General features: G+C 46.6%; 1 protein-coding gene across 1 annotated transcript; it reads left to right on the plus strand.

Annotated features, from left to right (window-relative positions):
* Nucleotides 1-282: 282 nt before the first annotated feature.
* On the plus strand, nt 283-22,447 carry LOC111591155 (uncharacterized). The gene is made up of 2 exons (XM_023302083.1): nt 283-628; nt 21,709-22,447. The coding sequence occupies exons 1-2, from the start codon at nt 291-293 to the stop codon at nt 22,445-22,447; spliced, it is 1,077 nt and encodes a 358-aa protein (XP_023157851.1). The 5' UTR covers nt 283-290.
* Nucleotides 22,448-26,222: the final 3,775 nt, after the last annotated feature.

Raw genomic sequence — 26,222 nt, forward strand, 5'->3', positions numbered from 1 at the left:
AGGGCAACTCCAAAAACCTTTTTATGACTTTTTTTATTGATAGCACTCCAACAGTTTCTTCAATTAAGTTTATAAATATTGTTGTTTTCTATTCTAGATTTCTCACTAATATTATTGTCCTATTTTGATTTTTTTGCTATTCAAAGATAGGAGCGAACAAGCGCGCAAGATATGAGTTAAAATATAAAACAATTTAAAAGCATCTAGGTTTCAATTTGATTTTTAATGATTAATGTAAGATTATTGTGACTAACATATGTTTTTATAGAAATAAGATTAATGTTATCAGCATGTATGCTCCTCAAATAAGCCTTAATGAGAACTCAAAGAGGGAGTTCTGGGAAGGCTTGGAGGACATGGTTAGTAGTGTGTCAGTTGGCGAGAAGCTTTTCATAGGAGGAGATCTCAATGGCCATGTGGGTACATCTAGCACCAATTTCGAGGGTGTGCATGGAGGCTTCAGCTTTGGGACTAGGAATCAAGGAGAGGAAATCCTGAACTTTGCCCTAGCCTATGACATGTTTATAGCAAACACTTTCTTTAGGAAGAGGAAATCCCACCTAGTGACCTTCAGTAGTGGCCAACACACTAGCCAGATTGATTTCGTCCTCTTGAGAAAAGAGGACAGGTGAAAGGGAATTAGGCTTACACCTAGTTTCTAAATGATTTTGGTGGTTGAATTGCCCAACACAAATAATTGGACTAACTAGTTTGCTCTAGTGTACAAGTTATATAGGTGCTAAAGGTTCACACTTAGCCAATAAAAAGACCAGGTATTGGGTTCAACAAAAGAGCAAAGGGATAACCGAAGGCACCTCTGGTTTGGCGCACCGGACTGTCCGGTGTGCCACCGGACAGTGTCCGGTGCACCACCAGACAATGTCCGGTGCACCAGAGGATTCCAAATCAAACTCGTCACCTTCGGGAAAAATCCAGAGACGCTCCGCTAAAATTCACCGGACTGTCCGGTGTACACCGGACAGTGTCCGGTGCTCCAAAGAACGGCGCCTCAGGAACTCGCCAGCTTCGGGAATTCACAACGGCTAGTCCGCTATAATTCACCGGGCATGTCTGGTGTACACCGGACTGTCCGGTGTGCCATCGAAGCAACGGATACTTCGGCGCCAACGGCTACCTGCAGCTCATTAAATGCGCGCCAGCGCGCGCAGAAGTCAGGCGCGCCCATACTGGCGCACCGGACACTCTACAGTACATGTCCGGTGCGCCACCGGACATCCAGGCGGGCCCAGAAGACAGAGCTCCAACGATCGGAACCCAACGACTTTGGTGACGTGGCTGGCGTATCGGACATGTCCGGTGTGCACCGGACTGTCCGGTGCACCATACGACAGTCAGCCCCACCAAACGGCTAGTTTGGTGGTTGGGGCTATAAATACCCCCAACCACCCACCATTCATTGCATCCAAGTTTTCACACTTCCAACCACTTACAAGAGCTAGGCATTCAATTCTAGACACATTCAAGAGATCAAATCCTCTCCCAAATTCCACACAACGCCCTAGTGCTTAGAGAGAGAGATTTGCTTGTGTTCTTTCGAGCTCTTGCGCTTGGATTGCTTTCTTCTTTCTTGATTCTTTCTTGCGATCAAACTCACTTGTAATTGAGACAAGAGACACCAATCTTGTGGTGGTCCTTGTAGGAACTTTGTGTTCCAAGGCAATTGAGAAGAGAAAGCTCACTCGGTCCGAGGGACCGTTTGAGAGAGGGAAAGGGTTGAAAGAGACCCGGCCTTTGTGACCACCTCAACGGGGAGTAGGTTTGCAAGAACCGAACCTCGGTAAAACAAATCCGCGTGTCACCCCTCTTATTTGCTTGCGATTTGTTTTGCACCCTCTCTCGCGGACTCGATTATATTTCTAACGCTAACCCGACTTATAGTTGTGATTATTTTTGAGAATTTCAGTTTCGCCCTATTCACCCCCCCCTCTAGGCGACTATCAATTAGTATCAGAGCCCGGTGCTTCATTAGAGCCTAAACGCTCGAAGTGATGTCGGGAGATCACACCAAGAAGGAGATAGAGACCGGCGAAAAGCCCACTACAAGCAATGAGAAAGCCCTATCGGGAGAGTCCCGCAACAAGGAGAAGAGGAAGGAGAAGAAGAAAGAAAAGAAGACTTCTTCCCACAAGTCGCATCGGAGTGGCGACAAAATTAAGAAGATGAGGAAGGTGGTCTACTACGAGACCGACACTTCATCACCTTCTACCTCCGGCTCCGACGCACCCTCCATAACTTCTAAGCGCCATGAGCGCAAAAAGTTTAGTAAGATTCCCTTACATTATCCTCGTACTTCTAGACATACTCCATTACTTTCCGTTCCATTAGGCAAACCACCGGTTTTTGACGGTGAAGATTATAATATGTGGAGTGACAAAATAAGACATCATCTAACCTCACTCCACACAAGCATATGGAATGTTGTTGAGTTTGGTGTACAGGTACCATCCGTATGGGATGAAGACTACGACTCGGACGAGGTGGCCCAAATTCATCACTTTAACTCCCAAGCCACCACTATACTCCTCGCCTCTCTAAGTCGAGAGGAGTATAATAAGGTGCAAGGGTTAAAAAGTGCGAAGAAAATTTGGGACGTACTCAAGACCGCGCATGAGGGAGACGAGGTGACAAAAATCACCAAGCGGGAGACGATCGAGGGGGAGCTCGGTCGCTTCATGCTCCACCAAGGGGAGGACCCACAAGCTATGTACAACCGCTTGAAGACCTTGGTGAACCAAGTGCGCAACCTCGGGAGCGAAAAATGGGATGACCATGAGATGGTCAAGGTTATTCTTAGATCCCTCGTATTTCTTAACCCTACACAAGTTCAATTAATTCGAGGTGATCCTAGATATAAGCTAATGTCTCCCGAGGAGGTTATAGGAAAATTTGTGAGCTTTGAGCTAATGATTAAAGGCTCAAAGAAAATCATCGAGCAAGGCACCTCCTCCACGCCCGAAGCACAACCCGTCGCATTCAAGGCAACGGAAGAAAAGAAGGAGGAGGCTACTCCAAGTCGAACACCCATCGACGCCTCCAAGCTCGACAACGAGGAAATGACGCTCATCATCAAGAGCTTCCGCCAAATCCTCAAGCAAAGGAGGGGGAAAGACTACAAACCCCGCTCTAAGAAAGTATGCTACAAATGTGGTAAGCTCGATCATTTTATTACAAAATGTCCTATATCTAGTGACAGTGACAGGGGCGATGACAAGAAGGGGAGAAGAAACAAGAAGAGATACTACAAGAAGGGCGGCGATGCCCATGTTTGTCGGGAGTGGGACTCCGACGAAAGCTCTAGCGACTCCTCCTCCGACGAGGACGCCGCCAACATTGCCGTCACCAAGGGACTTCTCTTCCCCAACGTCGGCCACAAGTGCCTAATGTCAAAGGACGACAAAAGGAAGAAGGTTAAATCAAAATCCTCCACTAAATATGAATCTTCTAGTGATGATAATTGTCACACCCGGTTTTTAGAAGGCAAACCGAATGCGAACCATGTACGTGCCAGGATCAGTTATTCACGTACACAGCAGTTACATAATATGAACATCATCACACAGTGCTCAAAATAGTATTAATAAGGGAAATAGTCGATTACATCATACGTCTGAGACGTCCATATAGGTCTTACAATAAATCAAAGTGCAGAAAAGAAACGTAGATAACCGCGGCCTTCACAGGCAGCCGACTGAGGGTTGCCGCTAACCCACACCTAGAACTCGTCGTAGTCTTGGAACTCCTGGAAGTCTCCTTCCACGGCTTCATCTTCTCCTGAGCAGTGGTTGCAATGCTGACAACCTGGGGATGGGGGGGGGGTTTGGTGTGTAGAGCAAGGGTGAGTACACATCAACATACTCAGCAAGTATCCTGTTTGGCTGTAGTGGACTAGCTTTATGTGGGGATAAGTCAAGCAGTTGCTTTTAGTTGGTCAAATTATTACTTACTAGTAGAAAGCCAAGTTTTAGCATTAACCCAAGTTATTAACCCAAACGTACTCCTTTCCAAACGGAAAGAGTACCACTTACCAGCACCATAATCATAATCAAAACCATCAATCTCATATCCACCTGTACCAAAGTATCTCTGATCAAGTACCACTAATCATTGGAGCTCCCTTGGCCGCTCATAACCGTGAGCACGGCTGATATATCAGTTTTCAAACACTCTGCAGAGGTTGTGCACTTTACCCACAAGCCGTGATTCCCATTCTGCCCGGAGAGAGCTACTCCCCATTGACCACTACCTAGGTGGCCTAGCAGGGCATCACTACGTAGCCTTTACAAAGATTCCCCGGGGCTGTAGCCACCCGTTAGGTTTCCTAAATGCACCGCACTCCTCCCCAAGGGGCGAACCCAAACTTGGCAGAGCGAGCCGCATACACCGAGCCCCATTGACGGCACGACGGCTAAGTGAACTACACCCCGGATCCTCTAATTATTCAGCTAAGGGCACCCCATTCCACCCTCATGGTTGCACTGTTTTCCCGGGCGGTCATCCATAGAACAGGTCCTTACGGAGAGGCACTCGAGAAACCGCTCGAGCCCCCTTGAAGACCACAAGTATCACATCATCATAAGAGAAGGGAAAACAGCGTATCATAGATAATCTCATCATGTTCATTGATTATAGTTGAGCAATAGCATAGAGCTAAACAGTAATAATCCAACCCAAATAGGTGAACAAGGACATGGATAACAAAAGCTAGTCAATCCTTAGGCATAAATGTTTAAGCGGGAGGTGAATTAGATAATGAATAGGACAGAGATAGGTCAAAGGACACTTGCCTCCACCAAACGATTGCTGCTCAGGGGCTTCTCCTGCGAGTTCCTCGGGCTCTTCAACCGGATCGTTCTCTATGCGAGCGCAAACATACATACATCCATATATTTAATACAAAAGAACAGTACACCATACAAGGGAACAAGTAAAGCGAATATGCATCAAGTATGACATTCCATATCGCATTCATTATGGTTAGAAAGAAACGGGGAAAGGGTCTCGCAGGGGGTTAAATCTTATGCACTAACGATCAATTACAATTGGTTCTTAACAAAAGAATTCTGTTACATATACACTAATGGAAACCTAATCATTTTAAGTTGATCAACATTGAACGAGATAAACAGTTAATCACATGAATCAATTAGCGTAACGGAATTCTAAATTAAGCTTCATATTTCAATAACATTAACAATGATTAGCCTACCTAAAATAAAATAACTATGATCACAGAAAATAAAATAAAATAAAAAGGGGGGGGGGGCGGTTGAACCGGCCCTAGGCAGGGCGGCCGAGCTGGGGCGGGCGCGCGGGGGAGGGCGGCTGAGCCGGCCGAACCGGCGGCCAGGGCGGCTGAGCCGGGGACGCGCAGGGGGGAGGGCGGCCGGGCTGGCCAGGGCGGCCGAGCCGGCCGAGCGGCCAGGGGGCGCGGCCAGGGCGCGCGCGGCCAAGGGCCAGGCGGACGCGCGGCCAAGGGCCAGGCGGACGCGCGGCCAGGGCGGCTGGGCGGTTGGGCCAGGGAGGGAGAGGAGGGGAGAGGGGAGAGGGAGAGGGAGAGGGAGAGGGAGAGGGGGGGGGGCTCACCGGCGTTGGGGAGCGACGGCGAGGGGCGGCCGACAGTAGGGGGCGGCCGAGGGCGGCGGCGGCGGCTTAGGGCAGGGGCGGGTAGGGGCGGCGGCGGCTTAGGGTGGGGGAGAGAAAATGAGAGAAAATGAGAGGGAGAGGGAGAGGGTTTGGGGAAAAAGGGAGATGGGGGGGGGCGGCTGGGCTTGCCAAGGCCCAAGAGGGGGCGCCAGGGGCGGCTGGGCCGGCCGGGGTCGGCCCACGGCGCGGGAGAGAGAGAAAAAGAGGAGAGAGAAAGAGAGAGAAAAAGAAAGAAAAGATCTTCTCCTCATTTTCGAAATCCGATCTTTCTACATGAATGCATTTGCACTTTCAAAGCAATCAAAAGAAATGCAAGGCTCGGCATGGTGCATCAAACAACATAAAGTATTTTGGGTTTTTCTTACACGGGAAATCCAAACCGAATCCCGCTAGAACTTTGGAAAAGGTCAAGGTTTAGCGAGGGAAAAAAAAGAAAAAGAAAAGGTAACGCCCGAATTTTGGCGAGTAAAGAAAAGAAAAAAATTCAACTGCAAAATTCGGGGCGTTACAAACCTATCCCCCTTAAAAGAATCTCGCCCTCGAGATTCAGGGCTGGCTAGCAAAGAGCTCTGGGTACTTGGCCATCAGATCATCTTCACGCTCCCAGGTTGCTTCTTCCTCAGAGTGATGATCCCATCTGACTTTGCACATTCTGATGGTCTTCCTTCGGGTGACTCTATCTGCAATCTCAAGGATCTGAGCTGGCTTCTCAACATAGGTCAAGTCCTCCTGGACTTCCAGACCTTCCACTGGCAACTGCTCTTCTGGCACACGCAAGCACTTCTTCAACTGAGACACATGAAAGACATCATGCACAGCAGACAAATTCTCGGGCAAACTGAGCTGATAGGCCACTTCTCCACGTCTTGCAAGAATCTGATACGGACCAATGTAGCGGGGTGCTAGCTTGCCTTTCACTCCGAATCTTCTGACTCCTCTGATCGGTGATACTTTCAGATAAACAAAGTCTCCGACTTCGAAACTCAGTTCTCTTCTTCTTGTGTCTGCATAGCTTCGCTGCCTTGATTGCGCTATCTTTAGATTCTCTCGGACCATCTTGACGTTCTCTTCGGCTTCAAGCAGAATGTCTGGCCCAAACACTTGCTTCTCTCCAGGCTGATCCCATTGCAACGGAGTTCTACAACTCCTTCCATAAAGCGCCTGAAACGGTGACATCTTCAAACTGGCCTGGTAACTGTTGTTATAGGAAAACTCTGCATAAGGCAATCTCTTGTCCCATCCGGACTGATCTTGCAACGCACAGGCTCTCAACATGTCTTCAAGAATTTGATTGGTTCTTTCAGTCTGACCATCTGTCTGCGGGTGATAAGCTGAACTAAAATTCAGATGCGTGCCCAAAGCTTCATGCAACTGCTGCCAGAAATGAGAGGTGAACTGCGTTCCTCTGTCTGACACTATCTTCTTTGGCACACCATGAAGACAAACGATCCGAGACATATACAACTCTGCCAATACTGCACTGTTGTAGCTGGTCTTGACAGATATGAAGTGGGCTGACTTGGTCAAACGGTCCACTACTACCCAAATAGAATCGTAGCCGGCTCGAGTGCGAGGCAATCCGACTATGAAATCCATACCGATTTCATCCCATTTCCACTGAGGGATCTGCAACGGTTGCAACAATCCAGCAGGTCTCTGGTGTTCTGCCTTAATCCTTCGGCAACTGTCCCACATAGCCACATGCTCTGCGATTTCCCTCTTCATTCCGTACCACCAGAATTTCTTCTTCAGATCCTGATACATCTTCTCACTGCCAGGGTGAATCGAATAAGCTGTCTCATGAGCTTCCTTGAGAATCAGCTCCCGAATGGACTGGACATTGGGAACACACAAGCGGTCTTTGAACCATATCACGCCTTCTGCATCTTCTCGAAAATCTTTGCCTTTGCCATCTAGAATCAGTCGCCGGATCTCACTGATTTTCTCATCATTCCTCTGCGCTTCTTTGATTTCGCGCTCCAAGGTAGGTTCCAACTCAACTGTAACTCCTCGCGAGTTGTTCAGAAATCCGAGACTCAACCTGTCAAACTCTTTGGCCAACTCATAAGGCATCGGACGAGCGACCATCAGATTGACTTGACTCTTTCTGCTCAAAGCATCTGCCACTACGTTTGCTTTGCCTGGATGGTAATAAATTTCCAACTCATAGTCTTTGATCAATTCTAACCATCTTCGTTGCCTCATGTTCAACTCTGATTGAGTGAATATGTACTTCAGACTCTTGTGATCTGTGTAAACATCGCATTTCTGCCCATACAAATAGTGCCTCTATGTCTTCAGTGCGTGAACCACTGCTGCCAACTCTAGATCATGGATTGGGTAATTCTTCTCATGAACCTTCAACTGTCGGGACGAGTAAGCCACAACTCTTCCCTCTTGCATCAACACACATCCCAAACCTGTGTAACAAGCATCACAATACACCGAAAAGGGCTTGTGCACATCAGGCAAGACTAGGACGGGCGCTGTAGTCAACTTCTCTTTCAGCGCTTCAAAGGCCTCTTGGCATTTCTGGGTCCATTTGAACTCAACTTTGTTGCCTAGCAACGCTGTCATTGGTTTCGCAATCTTCGAAAACCCTTCAATGAATCGCCGATAGTATCCGGCCATTCCAATGAAGCTCTTGATTCCTCGGGCATCTGTTGGCGCTTTCCAGTTCAGAATGTCTGCCACTTTCTTCGGATCCACAGCCAATCCTTCCTTGTTGATTATGTGACCCAAGAACAGGACTTCACTGATCCAGAACTCACACTTGCTCAACTTTGCATACAACTGGTGCTCTCGCAATCTCTGCAACACCATCCTCAAATGATCTGCGTGCTCTTCTTCGCTTTGAGAATAAACCAGAATGTCATCAATGAATACCACCACAAACTTATCAAGATAATCCATGAATACACTGTTCATCAAGTTCATAAAGAATGCTGGCGCATTGGTCAAACCAAAAGACATCACTGTGAACTCATACAACCCATACTTGGAAATGAATGCCGTCTTCGGAATGTCCGAAGGTCGGATCCTGAGCTGATGATAACCTGACCTCAGATCAATCTTGGAGAACACACTGGCTCCTCTCAACTGGTCGACCAGATCTTCTATTCTGGGCAAAGGATACTTGTTCTTGATCGTGACCTCATTCAAAGCTCGATAATCGATACACATCCTCTTGGTGCCATCTTTCTTCTCCACAAATAGGACAGGGGCGGCCCAAGGCGAGGTGCTTGGCCGAATGTAACCTTTCTCTGACAGCTCATCAATCTGCTTCTTAAGTTCATCCAACTCTGGTCCAGATATTCTGTAAGCTCTCTTGAAAATAGGGGCGGTTCCAGGAAGAAGCTCTATAGCAAACTCAACTTTCCGCTCTGGTGGCATACCCGGTAAGTCCTTTGGAAACACATCTGGAAACTCGGACACAACCTTGATACTCTCAATTGGATCTGCTTCACTGCTATCGACAGCCATCTGATAACAACTTCCTTTCTTCGGCTCAGGTGGGACTAACTCGGTCACCACTTCCTTTCCTAGTGGGGACACCAACTTGATTGTCCTTTTATCACAACTGATAACTGCCTGATACTTATCTAGCCAATTCATCCCTAGGATGACATCTATACCCTGAGTACCCATTACTATAAGGTTGGCGGGAAATGCTATCCCCCTTATTTTCACACTTATATTCAAGCAAATGCTATCGGCACGAATTCTACCACCGGCTGAGTCAATTTGAATGGGGGTTGACATGGTAGTAATTGGAAGATTATGTGCTTCTACCCATGATGCAGTAATGAAAGAATGTGTTGCTCCAGTATCAAATAACACTTCTGCAATATGGGAGTCGACTGGGAACATACCTACTATCATGCCGGGGGTCTCCTGAACTGCTTCAGCTTCCAAGTGGTTCAATCTTCCATGATTATAGCGCGGCTGAGAGCGGTTGCCTGCTCCAGGCTGAGACACATTCTGCTTTGCTGGGGCATTAGGGCCTGACTGCTGCTGGGCTGCCTTCTTCGGACATTGCATCACCCAATGACCTTGCTCTCCACAGTGGAAACATGCTCTGTTTCCAACCTGAGCTGGTGCTGCCTGACTGTTCTGCTGGTTTGCTGGGGCAGGAAGGCGAGGTGCCTGCTGATTCTGCCTCGGAAACTGACCTCCTGACTGATTGCTCTGACGGTTCTGGTACTGATTCCGAGGGTACTGCCTTTGAAACTGTTGATGCTGCTGAGGTGGACGCTGGTTCTGCCTGAACTGCTGAGGTTGATTGCCTGAGAAACGAGGACGATTGCTGCTTCCAGGCTGGGGTCCACTGATCTTGCGCTTACGATCTTCCATCTCCTTGCGCTTCCTCTCTGTCATGATTGCTCTGTCAATCAGGTGCTGGAATGTCGGGAAGGTGTGATTCATCAGTTGATACTGAAGAGGGTCAACCAAGCCTCTCAGAAAACGGTACTGCCGCTTGGCGTCGGTGTTAACATCTTCAGGAGCATAGCGAGACAACTGCAGAAACCTGTCTCGGTACTCACTGACAGACAATGGCCCTTGCTTGAGGGCCAGGAACTCCTCCTTCTTCACAGTCATCAGACCTGCAGGGACATGGTACTGACGAAAGCTACCTCTGAACTCTTCCCAGGTGATGGCGTCAGGATGGGCATGGGTGGCGAGGTAAGACTCCCACCACGACTGGGCTGCTCCTCTCAACAGACGGGGACCATACAGAACTTTCTCCCTATCATCGCACTGAGCGGTATGCAACTCCCGCTCCACAGTGCGCAGCCAATCTTCAGCATCCATAGGGTCAGAAGAATGAGCAAACGTTGGTGGGTGACCTCTCATGAACTCGGCACGCTTGTCTCTGGGCATCTGAGGCATCTGAGGCTGAGGTGGAGCCTGCTGCTGCTGCTGCTGCTGCTGAATGGCGGCCAAAGTCTGACCGATGGCCTGAACTGCCTGAGTCTGCATCAGAAACATCTGCTCGATGGACAACGGGGGCGGGGGCGGCAGGTGCTGCTGCTGGGGCACCTCCTCCTGTTGAGCGGCTCGCTCCTGCTGAGCACGCCTTCCTCCTCTGCGCCTGTTTTCTGACATCTGCAGAATACAACCACACATCAGAACTGATCTGGCAAATCTTGCAGCATAAGGAAAGAGAATAGAATTCTTCAGCAGCACTGAACAGATGAGCATCTTCACTGATCTCCAACACAGACCACACAGCTTCTCAGATAGAAAGGAAAGTGGAATAAAAGGGGTTTCCCAACTATATAACTAACTCCATTAACATAATAGGTAAACCAAAATGCAGGGGATACCCACACTCTGGTGACAATCATTACAAAGATCCAAACCAAACATAGTTCATCATGACAAACATAAATGCACAGGATATAGCAAACTACCCTGTCTAACTAAGACTAACTAAGACCGAGACTAACGCTAAGACTGAAGCTTCTATGTATATATTTCGTATTAATTACAAGATCCAACTCTAACGATCTATGGTTCTAGAGTTATCTTGGTCTTGCAGGCGGGATTGCCATAAGACTGGTGTCCACGCTGAGGTGAGCGGTACGGGTGCTGAGTCCCGACGGGAGCGGGGGAACCACCATCCAGATGACGACGTTCCGCGCGCTCAGCCCGCAGCAGGGCGATCTCAGCACGAGCCCTACTCAGCTCGTCTAATGCATGGTCCAGCTCCGTGTTTAGCACGGCGGCTAGGTTGACTGTGCTGCTCAACCTAGGATTGCCCTCACCAACAGGTGAGACAATCACGCCTCCTGTGCTGCCAGATGGACGGCGGGGGTAATACTTCAGGTCAAGACCGTCAGCTGCCCCACCGAAAACCGAGCAGTAGTGCGAAAGCGCACGCCGTGCAGCATCTTGCATGGCTGCCTCAGCTGAGTCCCGCTCAGAGATAGAATAGTGCTCTGAACAGGCCTCTGCACCCTGGAGACTGTTCTCCGGGCAGCGCACCAAGCAAGTTGCCTCCCAGCGGTCCGGGTAGACCCCGCGACTATGCTGGTAGACCACACAGCGATACTCGACGGACCAAGTATGCCGGTTAAATGCCCGACGTAGCAGGGTGTCGAGCGCATCATGGAAGTGACACCCGCGAGCAGCGTCGCGAGTGATGGGTCGAGCAACCCATCCTTCCGGCTCAAGGTTAGCAGAGAAGTCGGTGTCGTGGCTCGAGCTGTCGTCGCCATCTCCGTCGTCTGGGTCTCCTCCAGCAGCTACTCCAGAAGCTGGGGCGCCCAGTGGTGGTGCAGGGGGCGGCTCCAGAGGAAGCACAGGAGAGCAGCTCCTCACAGACTCTATCTCCTGGTGGAGCGAGAAGGAAGAGCTCTGCTGCTCCTGTCGTCGACGCTCCTGCTCTTCACGCAGGCGGTGGTGTAGTCTCTCCAAGTGGCTGGACTGTCCGGCCACGGGACGGCGAAGCGGACGCTCAGCAAGGCGGGAGGGTAAGAAGGGGATGACTGACTTTTGTGCAATGTGTCTAAGTCGAGCCATCTACAAAAGACATCGCAAGCAAAAGGGTGAGAACAGAATCAATATGACCAACAAATAATGAACCATAAATAAATGAAGGATTAGAATAAAACATGATTTTCAGCAAGGTATAATATATAGTAGAACATAGGTTTGGTCGGTATGACCAACTTTTGAAGGGATATCAAAGTCAAGGCAGAGACAGAGGTCTATAGTCCTTAAAACGACCATTCTACTCTAGGTTAGCGGTCCTACAGTCAGCACGGCTTTGATACCACTTATGTCACACCCGGTTTTTAGAAGGCAAACCGAATGCGAACCATGTACGTGCCAAGATCAGTTATTCACGTACACAGCAGTTACATAATATGGACATCATCACACAGTGCTCAAAATAGTATTAATAAGGGAAATAGTCGATTACATCATACGTCTGAGACGTCCATATAGGTCTTACAATAAATCAAAGTGCAGAAAAGAAACGTAGATAACCGCGGCCTTCACAGGCAGCCGACTGGGGGTTGCCGCTAACCCACACCTAGAACTCGTCGTAGTCTTGGAACTCCTGGAAGTCTCCTTCCACGGCTTCATCTTCTCCTGAGCAGTGGTTGCAATGCTGACAACCTGGGGATGGGGGGGGGTTTGGTGTGTAGAGCAAGGGTGAGTACACATCAACATACTCAGCAAGTATCCTGTTTGGCTGTAGTGGACTAGCTTTATGTGGGGATAAGTCAAGCAGTTGCTTTTAGTTGGTCAAATTATTACTTACTAGTAGAAAGCCAAGTTTTAGCATTAACCCAAGTTATTAACCCAAACGTACTCCTTTCCAAACGGAAAGAGTACCACTTACCAGCACCATAGTCATAATCAAAACCATCAATCTCATATCCACCTGTACCAAAGTATCTCTGATCAAGTACCACTAATCATTGGAGCTCCCTTGGCCGCTCATAACCGTGAGCACGGCTGATATATCAGTTTTCAAACACTCTGCAGAGGTTGTGCACTTTACCCACAAGCCGTGATTCCCATTCTGCCCGGAGAGAGCTACTCCCCATTGACCACTACCTAGGTGGCCTAGCAGGGCATCACTACGTAGCCTTTACAAAGATTCCCCGGGGCTGTAGCCACCCGTTAGGTTTCCTAAATGCACCGCACTCCTCCCCAAGGGGCGAACCCAAACTTGGCAGAGCGAGCCGCATACACCGAGCCCCATTGACGGCACGACGGCTAAGTGAACTACACCCCGGATCCTCTAATTATTCAGCTAAGGGCACCCCATTCCACCCTCATGGTTGCACTGTTTTCCCGGGCGGTCATCCATAGAACAGGTCCTTACGGAGAGGCACTCGAGAAACCGCTCGAGCCCCCTTGAAGACCACAAGTATCACATCATCATAAGAGAAGGGAAAACAGCGTATCATAGATAATCTCATCATGTTCATTGATTATAGTTGAGCAATAGCATAGAGCTAAACAGTAATAATCCAACCCAAATAGGTGAACAAGGACATGGATAACAAAAGCTAGTCAATCCTTAGGCATAAATGTGTAAGCGGGAGGTGAATTAGATAATGAATAGGACAGAGATAGGTCAAAGGACACTTGCCTCCACCAAACGATTGCTGCTCAGGGGCTTCTCCTGCGAGTTCCTCGGGCTCTTCAACCGGATCGTTCTCTATGCGAGCGCAAACATACATACATCCACATATTTAATACAAAAGAACAGTACACCATACAAGGGAACAAGTAAAGCGAATATGCATCAAGTATGACATTCCATATCGCATTCATTATGGTTAGAAAGAAACGGGGAAAGGGTCTCGCAGGGGGTTAAATCTTATGCACTAACGATCAATTACAATTGGTTCTTAACAAAAGAATTCTGTTACATATACACTAATGGAAACCTAATCATTTTAAGTTGATCAACATTGAACGAGATAAACAGTTAATCACATGAATCAATTAGCGTAACGGAATTCTAAATTAAGCTTCATATTTCAATAACATTAACAATGATTAGCCTACCTAAAATAAAATAACTATGATCACAGAAAATAAAATAAAATAAAAAAAGGGGGGGGGGGCGGTTGAACCGGCCCTAGGGCGGTTGAACCGGCCCTAGGCAGGGCGGCCGAGCTGGGGCGGGCGCGCGGGGGAGGGCGGCTGAGCCGGCCGAACCGGCGGCCAGGGCGGCTGAGCCGGGGACGCGCAGGGGGGAGGGCGGCCGGGCTGGCCAGGGCGGCCGAGCCGGCCGAGCGGCCAGGGGGCGCGGCCAGGGGGCGCGGCCAGGGCGCGCGCGGCCAAGGGCCAGACGGACGCGCGGCCAGGGCGGCTGGGCGGTTGGGCCAGGGAGGGAGAGGAGGGGAGAGGGGAGAGGGAGAGGGAGAGGGAGAGGGAGAGGGGGGGGGGGCTCACCGGCGTTGGGGAGCGACGGCGAGGGGCGACCGGCAGTAGGGGGCGGCCGAGGGCGGCGGCGGCGGCTTAGGGCAGGGGCGGGTAGGGGCGGCGGCGGCTTAGGGTGGGGGAGAGAAAATGAGAGAAAATGAGAGGGAGAGGGAGAGGGTTTGGGGAAAAAGGAAGATGGGGGGGGGGGCGGCTGGGCTTGCCAAGGCCCAAGAGGGGGCGCCAGGGGCGGCTGGGCCGGCCGGGGTCGGCCCACGGCGCGGGAGAGAGAGAAAAAGAGGAGAGAGAAAGAGAGAGAAAAAGAAAGAAAAGATCTTCTCCTCATTTTCGAAATCCGATCTTTCTACATGAATGCATTTGCACTTTCAAAGCAATCAAAAGAAATGCAAGGCTCGGCATGGTGCATCAAACAACATAAAGTATTTTGGGTTTTTCTTACACGGGAAATCCAAACCGAATCCCGCTAGAACTTTGGAAAAGGTCAAGGTTTAGCGAGGGAAAAAAAGAAAAAGAAAAGGTAACGCCCGAATTTTGGCGAGTAAAGAAAAGAAAAAAATTCAACTGCAAAATTCGGGGCGTTACAATAATGCTAGTGATGAGGAAGATAATTTGCGTACCCTTTTTGCCAAACTTAACATGGAACAAAAGGAAAAACTAAATGAGCTAATTAGTGTCATCCATGAAAAGGATGATCTCTTGGACTCCCAAGAGGACTTCCTAATCAAGGAAAATAAAAAGCATGTTAAGGTTAAGAATGCTTATGCTCTAGAGGTAGAAAAATGTGAAAAATTATCTAGTGAGCTAAACACATGCCATGACACTATCACCAACCTTAGAAATGAAAATGCCAAATTAATTGCTAAGGTTGATTTTCATGTTTGTAATGTTTCAACTTCCAATCCTAGAGATGATAATGTTGATTTACTTTCTAGGATTGATGAGTTGAATATTTCTCTTGCTAGCCTTAGGATTGAAAATGAAAAATTGCTTGCTAAGGCTAAAGATTTTGATGTTTGCAATGTTACTATTTCTAACCTTAGAAGTGAAAACGATATATTACATGCTAAGGTTGTAGAATTAAAATCTTGCAAACCCTCTACATCTATAGTTGAGCATGTATCTATTTGTACTAGATGTAGAGATGTTGATATTAATGCTATTCATGATCACATGTCTTTAATTAAACAACAAAATGATCATATAGCAAAATTAGATGCTAGAATTGCCGAGCATAACTTAGAAAATGAAAAATTTAAATTTGCTAGAAGTATGCTCTATAATGGGAGACGCCCTGGCATCAAGGATGACATTGGCTTCCAAAGGGGAGACAATGTCAAACTTAATGCCCCTCCTAAAATATTGTCTAATTTTGTAAAGGGTAAGGCTCTCATGCCTCAGGATAATGAGGGTTACATTTTGTACCCTGCCGGTTATCCCGAGAGCAAGATTAGGAGAATCCACTCTAGTAAGTCTCACTCTGACCCAAATCATGCTTTTATGTATAAGGGTGAGACATCTAGTTCTAGGCAACCAACCCGTGCTAAGTTGCCTAAGAAGAGAACTCCTAATGCATCAAATGATCATGACATTTCATTCAAAACTTTTGATGCATCATATGTTTTAACTAACAAATCCGGCAAGGTAGTTGCCAAGTTTGTCGGGGGCAAACACAAGGGCACCAAGACTTGTGTTTGTGTACCCAAAGTTCTTGTTTCTAATGCCAAAGGACCCAAAACCGTTTGGGTACCTAAAGTCAAGAACTAAACTTGTTTTGTAGGTTTATGCATCCGGGGGCTCAAGTTGGATCATCGATAGCGGGTGCACAAACCACATGACTGGGGAGAAGAAAATGTTCTCCTCCTACGAGAAAAACCAAGATCCCCAACGAGCTATCACATTCGGGGATGGAAATCAAGGTTTGGTCAAAGGATTGGGTAAAATTGCTATATCTCCTGACCATTCTATTTCCAATGTTTTTTTGTAGATTCATTAGATTACAATTTGCTTTCTGTATCTCAATTATGCAAAATGGGCTACAACTGTCTCTTTACTGATGTAGGTGTCACTGTCTTTAGAAAAAGTGATGATTCAATAGCATTTAAGGGTGTGTTAGAGGGTCAGCTATACTTAGTAGATTTTGATAAAGCTGAACTCGACACATGCTTAATTGCTAAGACTAACATGGGTTGGCTCTGGCACCGCCGACTAGCCCATGTTGGGATGAAGAATCTTCATAAGCTTCTAAAGGGAGAGCACATTTTAGGACTAACCAATGTTCACTTTGAGAAAGACAGGGTTTGTAGCGCATGTCAAGCAGGAAAGCAAGTTGGTGCCCATCATCCACACAAGAACATCATGACGACTGACAGGCTGCTTGAGCTACTCCACATGGATCTATTCGGCCCGATTGCTTACATAAGCATCGGCGGGAGTAAGTATTGTCTTGTAATAGTGGATGATTACTCTCGCTTCACTTGGGTATTCTTTTTGCAGGAAAAATCTCAAACCCAAGAGACCTTAAAGGGATTCTTGAGACGGGCTCAAAATGAGTTCGGCTTAAGGATCAAGAAAATTAGAAGCGACAACGGGACGGAGTTCAAGAACTCTCAAATTGAAGGCTTCCTTGAGGAGGAGGGCATCAAGCATGAGTTCTCTTCTCCCTACACGCCACAACAAAATGGTGTAGTAGAGAGGAAGAATAGAACTCTATTGGACATGGCAAGAACCATGCTTGATGAGTACAAGACTTCGGATCGGTTTTGGGCCGAGGCGGTCAACACCGCCTGCTACGCCATCAACCGGTTGTATCTACACCGAATCCTCAAGAAGACATCCTATGAACTCCTAACCGGTAAAAAGCCCAATATTTCATATTTTAGAGTCTTTGGTAGCAAATGCTTTATACTTGTTAAAAGAGGTAGAAAATCTAAATTTGCTCCTAAGACTGTAGAAGGCTTTTTACTAGGATATGATTCAAACACAAGGGCATATAGAGTCTTTAACAAGTCCTCGGGACTAGTTGAAGTTTCTTGTGACGTTGTGTTTGATGAAACTAACGGCTCTCAAGTAGAGCAAGTTGATCTTAATGAGATAGGTGAAGAAGAGGCTCCGTGCATCGCGCTAAGGAACATGTCCATTGGGGATGTGTGTCCTAAGGAATCCGAAGAGTCTCCAAATGTACAAGATCAATCATCCTCCTCCACGCAAGCATCTCCACCAACGCAAAATGAGGATGAAGCTCATGGTGATGAAGTAGAAGATCAAGCTAATGAGCCACCTCAAAATGACGGCAATGATCAAGGGGGAGATGCAAATGATCAAGACAAGGAGGATGAAGAACAAAGGCCACCATACCCAAGAGTCCACCAAGCAATCCAACGAGATCACCCCGTCGACACCATCCTTGGCGACATTCATAAGGGGGTAACCACTAGATCTCGTGTTGCACATTTTTGTGAGCATTACTCTTTTGTTTCCTCTATTGAGCCACACAGGGTAGAGGAAGCACTACAAGACTCGGATTGAGTGGTGGCGATGCAAGAGGAGCTCAACAACTTCACTAGGAATGAGGTATGGCATTTAGTTCCACGTCCTAACCAAAATGTTGTAGGAACCAAATGGGTTTTTCGCAACAAGCAAGATGAGCATGGTGTGGTGACGAGGAACAAAGCTCGACTTGTGGCCAAGGGATACTCCCAAGTCGAAGGTTTGGATTTTGGTGAAACCTATGCACCCGTAGCTAGGCTTGAGTCAATTCGCATATTATTGGCCTATGCTACCTACCATGGCTTTAAGCTTTATCAAATGGATGTTAAAAGTGCCTTCCTCAATGGACCAATCAAGGAAGAGGTCTACGTTGAGCAACCTCCCGGCTTTGAAGATAGTGAGTACCCTAACCATGTTTATAAACTCTCTAAGGCGCTTTATGGGCTTAAGCAAGCCCCAAAAGCATGGTATGAATGCCTTAGGGATTTCCTTATCACTAATGGCTTCAAAGTTGGAAAGGCCGATCCTACTTTATTTACTAAAACTCTTGAAAATGACTTGTTTGTATGCCAAATTTATGTTGATGATATTATATTTGGGTCTACTAACGAGTCTACATGTGAAGAATTTTGTAGGATCATGACACAAAAATTCGAGATGTCTATGATGGGGGAATTGAAATATTTCTTAAGATTTCAAGTAAAGCAACTCCAAGAAGGCACCTTCCTAAGCCAAACGAAGTACACTCAAGACATTCTAACCAAGTTTGGAATGAAGAATGCCAAACCCATCAAGACACCCATGGGAACCAATGGGCATCTCGACCTCGACGAAGGAGGTAAATCCGTCGATCAAAAGGTATACCGGTCGATGATAGGTTCTTTGCTATATTTATGTGCATCTCGACCGGATATTATGCTTTCCGTATGCATGTGTGCAAGATTCAAGCCGATCCTAAGGAAGCTCACCTTACGGCCGTAAAACGAATCTTGAGATATTTAGTTTATACTCCTAAGTTTGGGCTTTGGTATCCTAGGGGATCCACTTTTGATTTGATTGGTTATTCGGATGCCGATTGGGCGGGGTGTAAAATCAATAGAAAGAGCACATCGGGGACTTGCCAATTCTTGGGAAGATCCTTGGTGTCTTGGGCTTCAAAGAAGCAAAATTCCGTAGCTCTTTCTACCGCCGAAGCCGAGTATATTGCCGCAGGACATTGTTGCGCGCAACTACTTTGGATGAGGCAAACCCTTAGGGACTATGGTTACAAATTAACCAAAGTTCCTTTACTATGTGATAATGAGAGTGCAATCTGCATGGCGGATAATCCCGTTGAGCATAGCCGCACTAAACACATAGCCATTCGGTATCACTTTTTAAGGGATCACCAACAAAGGGGAGATATCGAGATTTCTTACATTAACACTAAAGATCAATTAGCCGATATCTTCACCAAGCCTCTTGATGAACAAACTTTTAACAAACTTAGGCATGAGCTAAATATTCTTGATTCTAGGAACTTCTTTTGTTGATTTGCACACATAGTTCATTTATATACCTTTGATCATATCTCTTTCATATGCTATGACTAATGTGTTTTCAAGTCTATTTCAAACCAAGTCATAGGTGTATTGAAAGGGAATTGGAGCCTTCGGCGAAGACAAAGGCTTCCACTCCGTAACTCATCCTTCGCCGTCACTCCAAGCAACTCTCCATTTTTTGGGAGAAAGCATGAGCACCAAGCAAAAAGAGTCCATCTTTGGTATAATCTTCACTTACTTATTCATGACCAAAGGGGGAGAGAGTTATTTAGGGGCTCTAATGATTCCGTTTTTGGCGATTCATGCCAAAGGGGGAGAAAGTATGAGCCCAAAGCAAAAGGACCGCACCACCACCTTATTTTAAAAACTAATGATTTTTCAAATTGGTATCTTATTGTGTTGAAAAGGGGGAGAAAGTAGTATTTTCAAAATTGATATCTTAAAACCCTCTTGAACACTAAGAGGAGAATTTCATTAAGGGGGAGTTTTGTTTAGTCAAAGGAAAAGCATTTGAAACAGGGGGAGAAAATTTCAAATCTTGAAAATGCTTTGCAAAATCTTATTCATTTACCTTTGACTATTTGCAAAAGAACTTTGAAAAGGTTTTCCAAAACATTTGCAAAAACAAAACATGTGGTGCAAGCGTGGTCCAAAATGTTAAAAACAAAGAAACAATCCATGCATATCTTGTAAGTATTTATATTGCCTCAAATCCAAGCAACCTTTGCACTTACATTATGCAAACTAGTTCAATTATGCATTTCTATACTTGCTTTGGTTTGTGTTGGCATCAATCACCAAAAAGGGGGAGATTGAAAGGAAATTAGGCTTACACCTAGTTCCTAAATGATTTTGGTGGTTGAATTGCCCAACACAAATAATTGGACTAACTAGTTTGCTCTAGTGTACAAGTTATACAGGTGCTAAAGGTTCACACTTAGCCAATAAAAAGACCAAGTATTGAGTTCAACAAAAGAGCAAAGGGATAACCGAAGGCACCTTTGGTCTAGCGCACCGGACTGTCCGGTGCACCACCGGACAATGTCCGGTGCACCAGAGGACTCCAAGTCAAACTCGTCACCTTCGGGAAAATCCAGAGACGCTCTGCTAAAATTCACTGGACTGTCCGGTGCTCCAAAGAACGGTGCCTCAGAAACTCGCCAGCTTCGGGAATTCACAACGGCTAGTCCGCTATAATTCACCGGACATGTCCGGTGTACACCGGACTGTCCGGTGTGCCATCGAAGCAACGAATACTTCGGCGCCAACGGCTACCTGCAGCTCATTAAATGCGCGTCAGCGCGCGCAGAAGTCAGGCGCACCCATACTGGCGCACCAGACACTCTACAGTACATGTCCGGTGCGCCACCGGACATCCAGGCGGGCCCAGAAGACAGAGCTCCAACGGTCGGAACCCAACGGCTTTGGTGACGTGGCTGGCGCACCGGACATGTCCGGTGTGCACCGGACTGTCCGGTGCACCATACGACAGTCAGCCCCACCAAACAGCTAGTTTGGTGGTTGGGGCTATAAATACCCCCAACCACCCACCATTCATTGCATCCAAGTTTTCACACTTCCAACCACTTACAAGAGCTAGGCATTCAATTCTAGACACATTCAAGAGATCAAATCCTCTCCCAAATTCCACACAACGCCCTAGTGCTTAGAGAGAGAGATTTGCTTGTGTTCTTTCGAGCTCTTGCACTTGGATTGCTTTCTTCTTTCTTGATTCTTTCTTGCGATCAAACTCACTTGTAATTGAGGCAAGAGACACCAATCTTGTGGTGGTCCTTGTAGGAACTTTGTGTTCCAAGGCAATTGAGAAGAGAAAGCTCACTCGGTCCGAGGGACCGTTTGAGAGAGGGAAAGGGTTGAAAGAGACCCGGTCTTTGTGACCACCTCAATGGGGAGTAGGTTTGCAAGAACCGAACCTCGGTAAAACAAATCCGCGTGTCACCCCTCTTATTTGCTTGCGATTTGTTTTGCACCCTCTCTCGCGGACTCGATTATATTTCTAATGCTAACCCGGCTTGTAGTTGTGATTATTTTTGAGAATTTCAGTTTCGCCCTATTCACCCCCCCTCTAGGCGACTATCAACAGGCATGCCTGCTTAGATTGCAAGGTTATACCTGGAGAGTGTGTAGTAACCCAACATAAGCTTATTGTAGCTAACTTCCGTTTTAAGATTCGTTTACAACGGAATAAGCATAACAAGGTCACTAGAACAAAGTGGTGGAAGCTTAAAGGGGATGTGGCCCAAACTTTCAAGGAGAGAGTTATCGAGGAGGGCCCTTGGGCAGAAGAGGGAGACACAAACATCATGTGGAGGAAGATGGCGACATGCATCCGAAAGATAGCTTCAGAAGAGTTTGGGTTGAGTCAAGGAAACAGAAGGGAAGTTAAAGACACTTGGTGGTGGAACGAAGATGTCCAAAAGGCTATCAAGGAGAAGAAAGATTGCTACAAACGCTTACATCATGACAAGTGTGCAGACAACATAGAGAAGTACAGGATAGTGAAGAAGTCTGCAAAGCGAGCGGTTAGTAGTGCTCGGGGTCAAGCCTATGACGACCTTTATCAACGGTTGGACACTAAGCAGGGAGAAAAGGATATCTATAGGATGGCCAAGATTCGTGAAAGGAAGACAAGGGATGTCAACCAAGTCAAATGCATTAAGGATGAAGCAAACCAACTATTAGTGAAGAATGAAGAGATCAAGAACAGATGGAAGGAGTACTTCAACAAATTGTTCAATGGAGGGAATGAGAGTTCTACAATAGAATTGGACGAACCATTCGATGACAACAACAGGGGTTTTGTTCAAAGGATACAAGAATGAAGTTAAGGAGGTGCTAAAAAGGATGAAGGTAGGAAAGGCGATGAGCCCTGATGGTATCCCTATCGAGGTATGGAGATGCCTTGGAGACATAGCGATAATATGGCTGACTAAGCTTTTCAACACCATCTTTCGGACAAACAGAATGCCCGACGAGTGGGCAGCAAAGTACGTTAGTACCAATCTTCAAGAACAAAGGAGATGTTCAAAGTTGTACTAATTACTGTGGAATTAAGCTCATGAGCCATACAATGAAGCTATGGGAAAGAGTCATTGAACACTGCCTGCGGAAGATGACGAGCGTGACCCAAAATCAGTTTGGTTTCATGCCTGGGAGATCAACTATGGATGCCATTTTCTTACTAAGACAACTTATGGAGAGATTCAGAGAACAAAAGAAAGACCTGCATATGGTCTTCATAGACTTGGAGAAGGCTTATGACAAAGTACCTAGGAGTGTAATGTGGTGGGCCTTGGAAAAACACAAAGTATCAACAAAGTACATTAATCTTATTAAAGATATGTACACTAATGTTGTGACAAGTGTCCGTACAAGTGATGGAGACACCGATGACTTTCCAATTAACATAGGACTACATCAAGGGTCGGCTTTGGGCCCTTATCTTTTTGCTTTGGTGATAGATGAGGTCACAAGGGACATACAAGGAGATATACCGTGGTGTATGCTTTTTGCTGATGATGTGGTACTTATTGAGGAGAGTAGGAGTGGTGTTTCGCAAAAGTTGGAATTGTGGAGGCAGACGCTGGAAGCAAAAGGTTTTAGGCTTAGTAGGTCTAAAACAGGGTATATGAAGTGTGATTTCAGTGCCATGGGGTATGAGGATGGCGATGTTAGTCTTGATGGGTAAGTGGTACCCAAGAAAGACACTTTTCGTTACTTAGGATCAATGCTTCAGAAGGAGGGAGACATCGATGATGATGTCAGACATAGAATTAAAGTTGGATGGTTGAAGTGGCGGCAAGCTGCGGGTGTCTTATGCGACCCCCGGGTGCCACACAAACTAAAAGGCAAATTCTACAGGACAGCAATCCGACCGGCTATGTTGTACGGAGCAGAATGTTGGCCCACTAAAAGACGACATGTCCAACAACTAAGTGTGGCAGAGATGCGTATGTTCCGCTGGATATGTGGCCACACAAGGAGAGATCGAGTCCGGAATGATGATATACGAGAGAGTAGGAGTGACGCCAATTGAGGAGAAGCTTATGCAACATCGTTTGAGATGGTTTGGACATATCCAACGAAGACCTGAAGAGGCACCAGTGTATATCGGAATAATTAGGCGTCCCGAGAATGTGAAGAGAGGTAGAGGTCGACCAACCTTGACGTGGACAGAGGCTGTGAAGAGGGACCTGAAGGAGTGGAATATTGATAAAGAGCTCGCCGTGGATAGGAAGGGGTGGAAGTGTGCAATTCACGTGCCAGAACCCTGATTTGTAGTTTCGCTTTTCCTACTTAATCGTTTGACCTTTTCTTGTGCCCCTTTAGATCTTGTGGGTTTTATCTATTTTTATGTGTTTCCACGTTTCGTCGTTTTTCGGTTCTCCTTTGTCGTTGTCTCCCTTTACTTTTCTTTGGGGGTTAAGCTTTGAGGTTTTCATATGGGGTTTCATCTCTAGCCTACCCCAACGTGCTTGGGACAAAAAGGCTTTGTTGTTGTTGTTGTATGGATACCTAGGTAACCAAAATTCAAAATCCAGCAGCGCATGGTCATAGCAACAAACTCGAGGATAGTACATTTTTGTCAAAATTAGAGTCAAAAGAAAAAAATTGAAAAGTTCCGACATGCATATGCCCAAAATCTCTACTATAATCCTTAAAAACATAGAAAAGCCAAATGTCAATAGGAGATGCATCAAAAAATATAAATAAGAAAGATGGAACTAAAAAATATAAGAAATGGAAATTAAAATACTTAATACCAATCATTGTTGATTAGGATCACGTACCAAGCGAAAAGGCCTCTAGCTGAGTTGGTTAGGTGGTCTGAGTAGCAATACTCAGGTCCTAGGTTCGACTCCCCGTGGGAGCGAATTTTAGGCTATGGTTAAAAAATTTCCCTCGCCGGTCTCATGCCAAAGCGCGGGTCTAAGGCCTAGCCCCGGTCGTGGTCTTTCTCACATGGGCTACAGTGCCACTATGTATGGGTGGGGTAGGGGTTCAGGGTTTTCTTGACCTGTGTGAAGGTCTTCTTTTTAATATAACACCGTCGAGCGGTCTTACCCCGCAGGTCGAGTTTTTAGGATCATGTGCCAAGAATTATTCCGACAAATGATACCAGCATGAAGTTATGTGATCACAGGGATTATGAAAACCAAACTCTTAAGGATCTACAAATTTGTGAAATCAATCATAGTACATAAAAAAGATCAAGGCTTTGGCACTGTTTTTTATACAACAACAACAATAAGGCATTTTATCACAAGCAAGTTGGGGTAGACGGAGTTCAAAATCCAATAGAACCCACCATCAAGTTTTAGGCACATGGATAGAATTTTTCCACGCACTCCTATTCAAAGCTAAATCTTTGGGTAAACCTCATCCTCTCAAGTCTCTTTTTACTGCTTCTTCCCATGTCAACTTTGGTCTTTCTCTTTCTCCCTTCTCATTGTTATCGTGTCTTAAGATCCCATACGCACTAGACCTTCTAGAGGTCTCTGTTGGATATGTCCAAACCATCTCAATAGATGTTGGACAAACATTTCTTCAAATGGTGCTACCCCTAGCCTATCGCATATATCATCATTTTGAATTCGATCCCTTCATATATGGCCATAAATCCAACACAACATACGTATTTTTACAACACTTATCTGTTGAACATGACGTCTTTTTGTAGGCCAACATTCTGCACTATACAACATAGCAAGTCTAATAGGCGTCCTATAAAATTTACCTTTTAGCTTTTGTGGTACCCTCTTGTCACATAGAACGCCAGATGCTTGGCACCACTTCATCAACTCTGCTTTGATTCTATGGCTAACATATTCATCAATATCCCCGTCACTCCGCAGCATTGATCCTAAATACCTAAAAGTGTCGTTTCTAGGCACTACTTAACCTTCCAAACTAACATCTCCTTCCTCATGTGTAGTGTCGAAAGCTGTTATGACCGGCATCCCCTACACCAGGTGCATGGACATTAGTGGCTAGGAGGGCTAAGGCCCACGACCAGGCCACAAGCCACATGTGGCCAAGAGATCAACTAGGATAGATTAGATAAGGATTAGCTAATAAAAAGGAGAGATTATCTGTAGTTAGTTGGATAAGGATTAGAAGAGATCTCATAGCTCTTATCCTTAGATCAGATAAGCATCAGCTCGGATATAAATACTTGTAAGAGGTCATCTGTGGAATTAAGCAGAATCAGATTATTCTGGCTTCCCTGAGGGATCCAGGAGTTGGAATCAATCTCTCTTACCCGCGCAGCCTAGGTCAACCACGGCGCCCCAGCGCAACCGCCCCCATCTCCCTCGCGCAGTTGTTCATCCTTATAGGCTAAGGGAGATCCCTGGTAGGATCAGCAATCCTACCAATTTGGTACCAGAGCCCTTCGATCCTCCGGCCACCATGAGTTCTTCGTCGCAATCCCCACCGGCCTCCATGGCCGCCACGCCTCCAGCCACCACGCCGCACACTACGCCACCCTCCACCACCGCCACGCTCGCCCTGACCTCCACGCTGGGCCTTCCCACCGCCGGTTCGTCGTCATACAATCTGCCCACGACGACGAAGTGACCATAGGTTCCAGGCGCT

This window comes from Zea mays, chromosome 3 (genome assembly GCF_902167145.1).
Source record: "Zea mays cultivar B73 chromosome 3, Zm-B73-REFERENCE-NAM-5.0, whole genome shotgun sequence".
In the NCBI taxonomy this organism is placed as follows: domain Eukaryota; kingdom Viridiplantae; phylum Streptophyta; class Magnoliopsida; order Poales; family Poaceae; genus Zea; species Zea mays.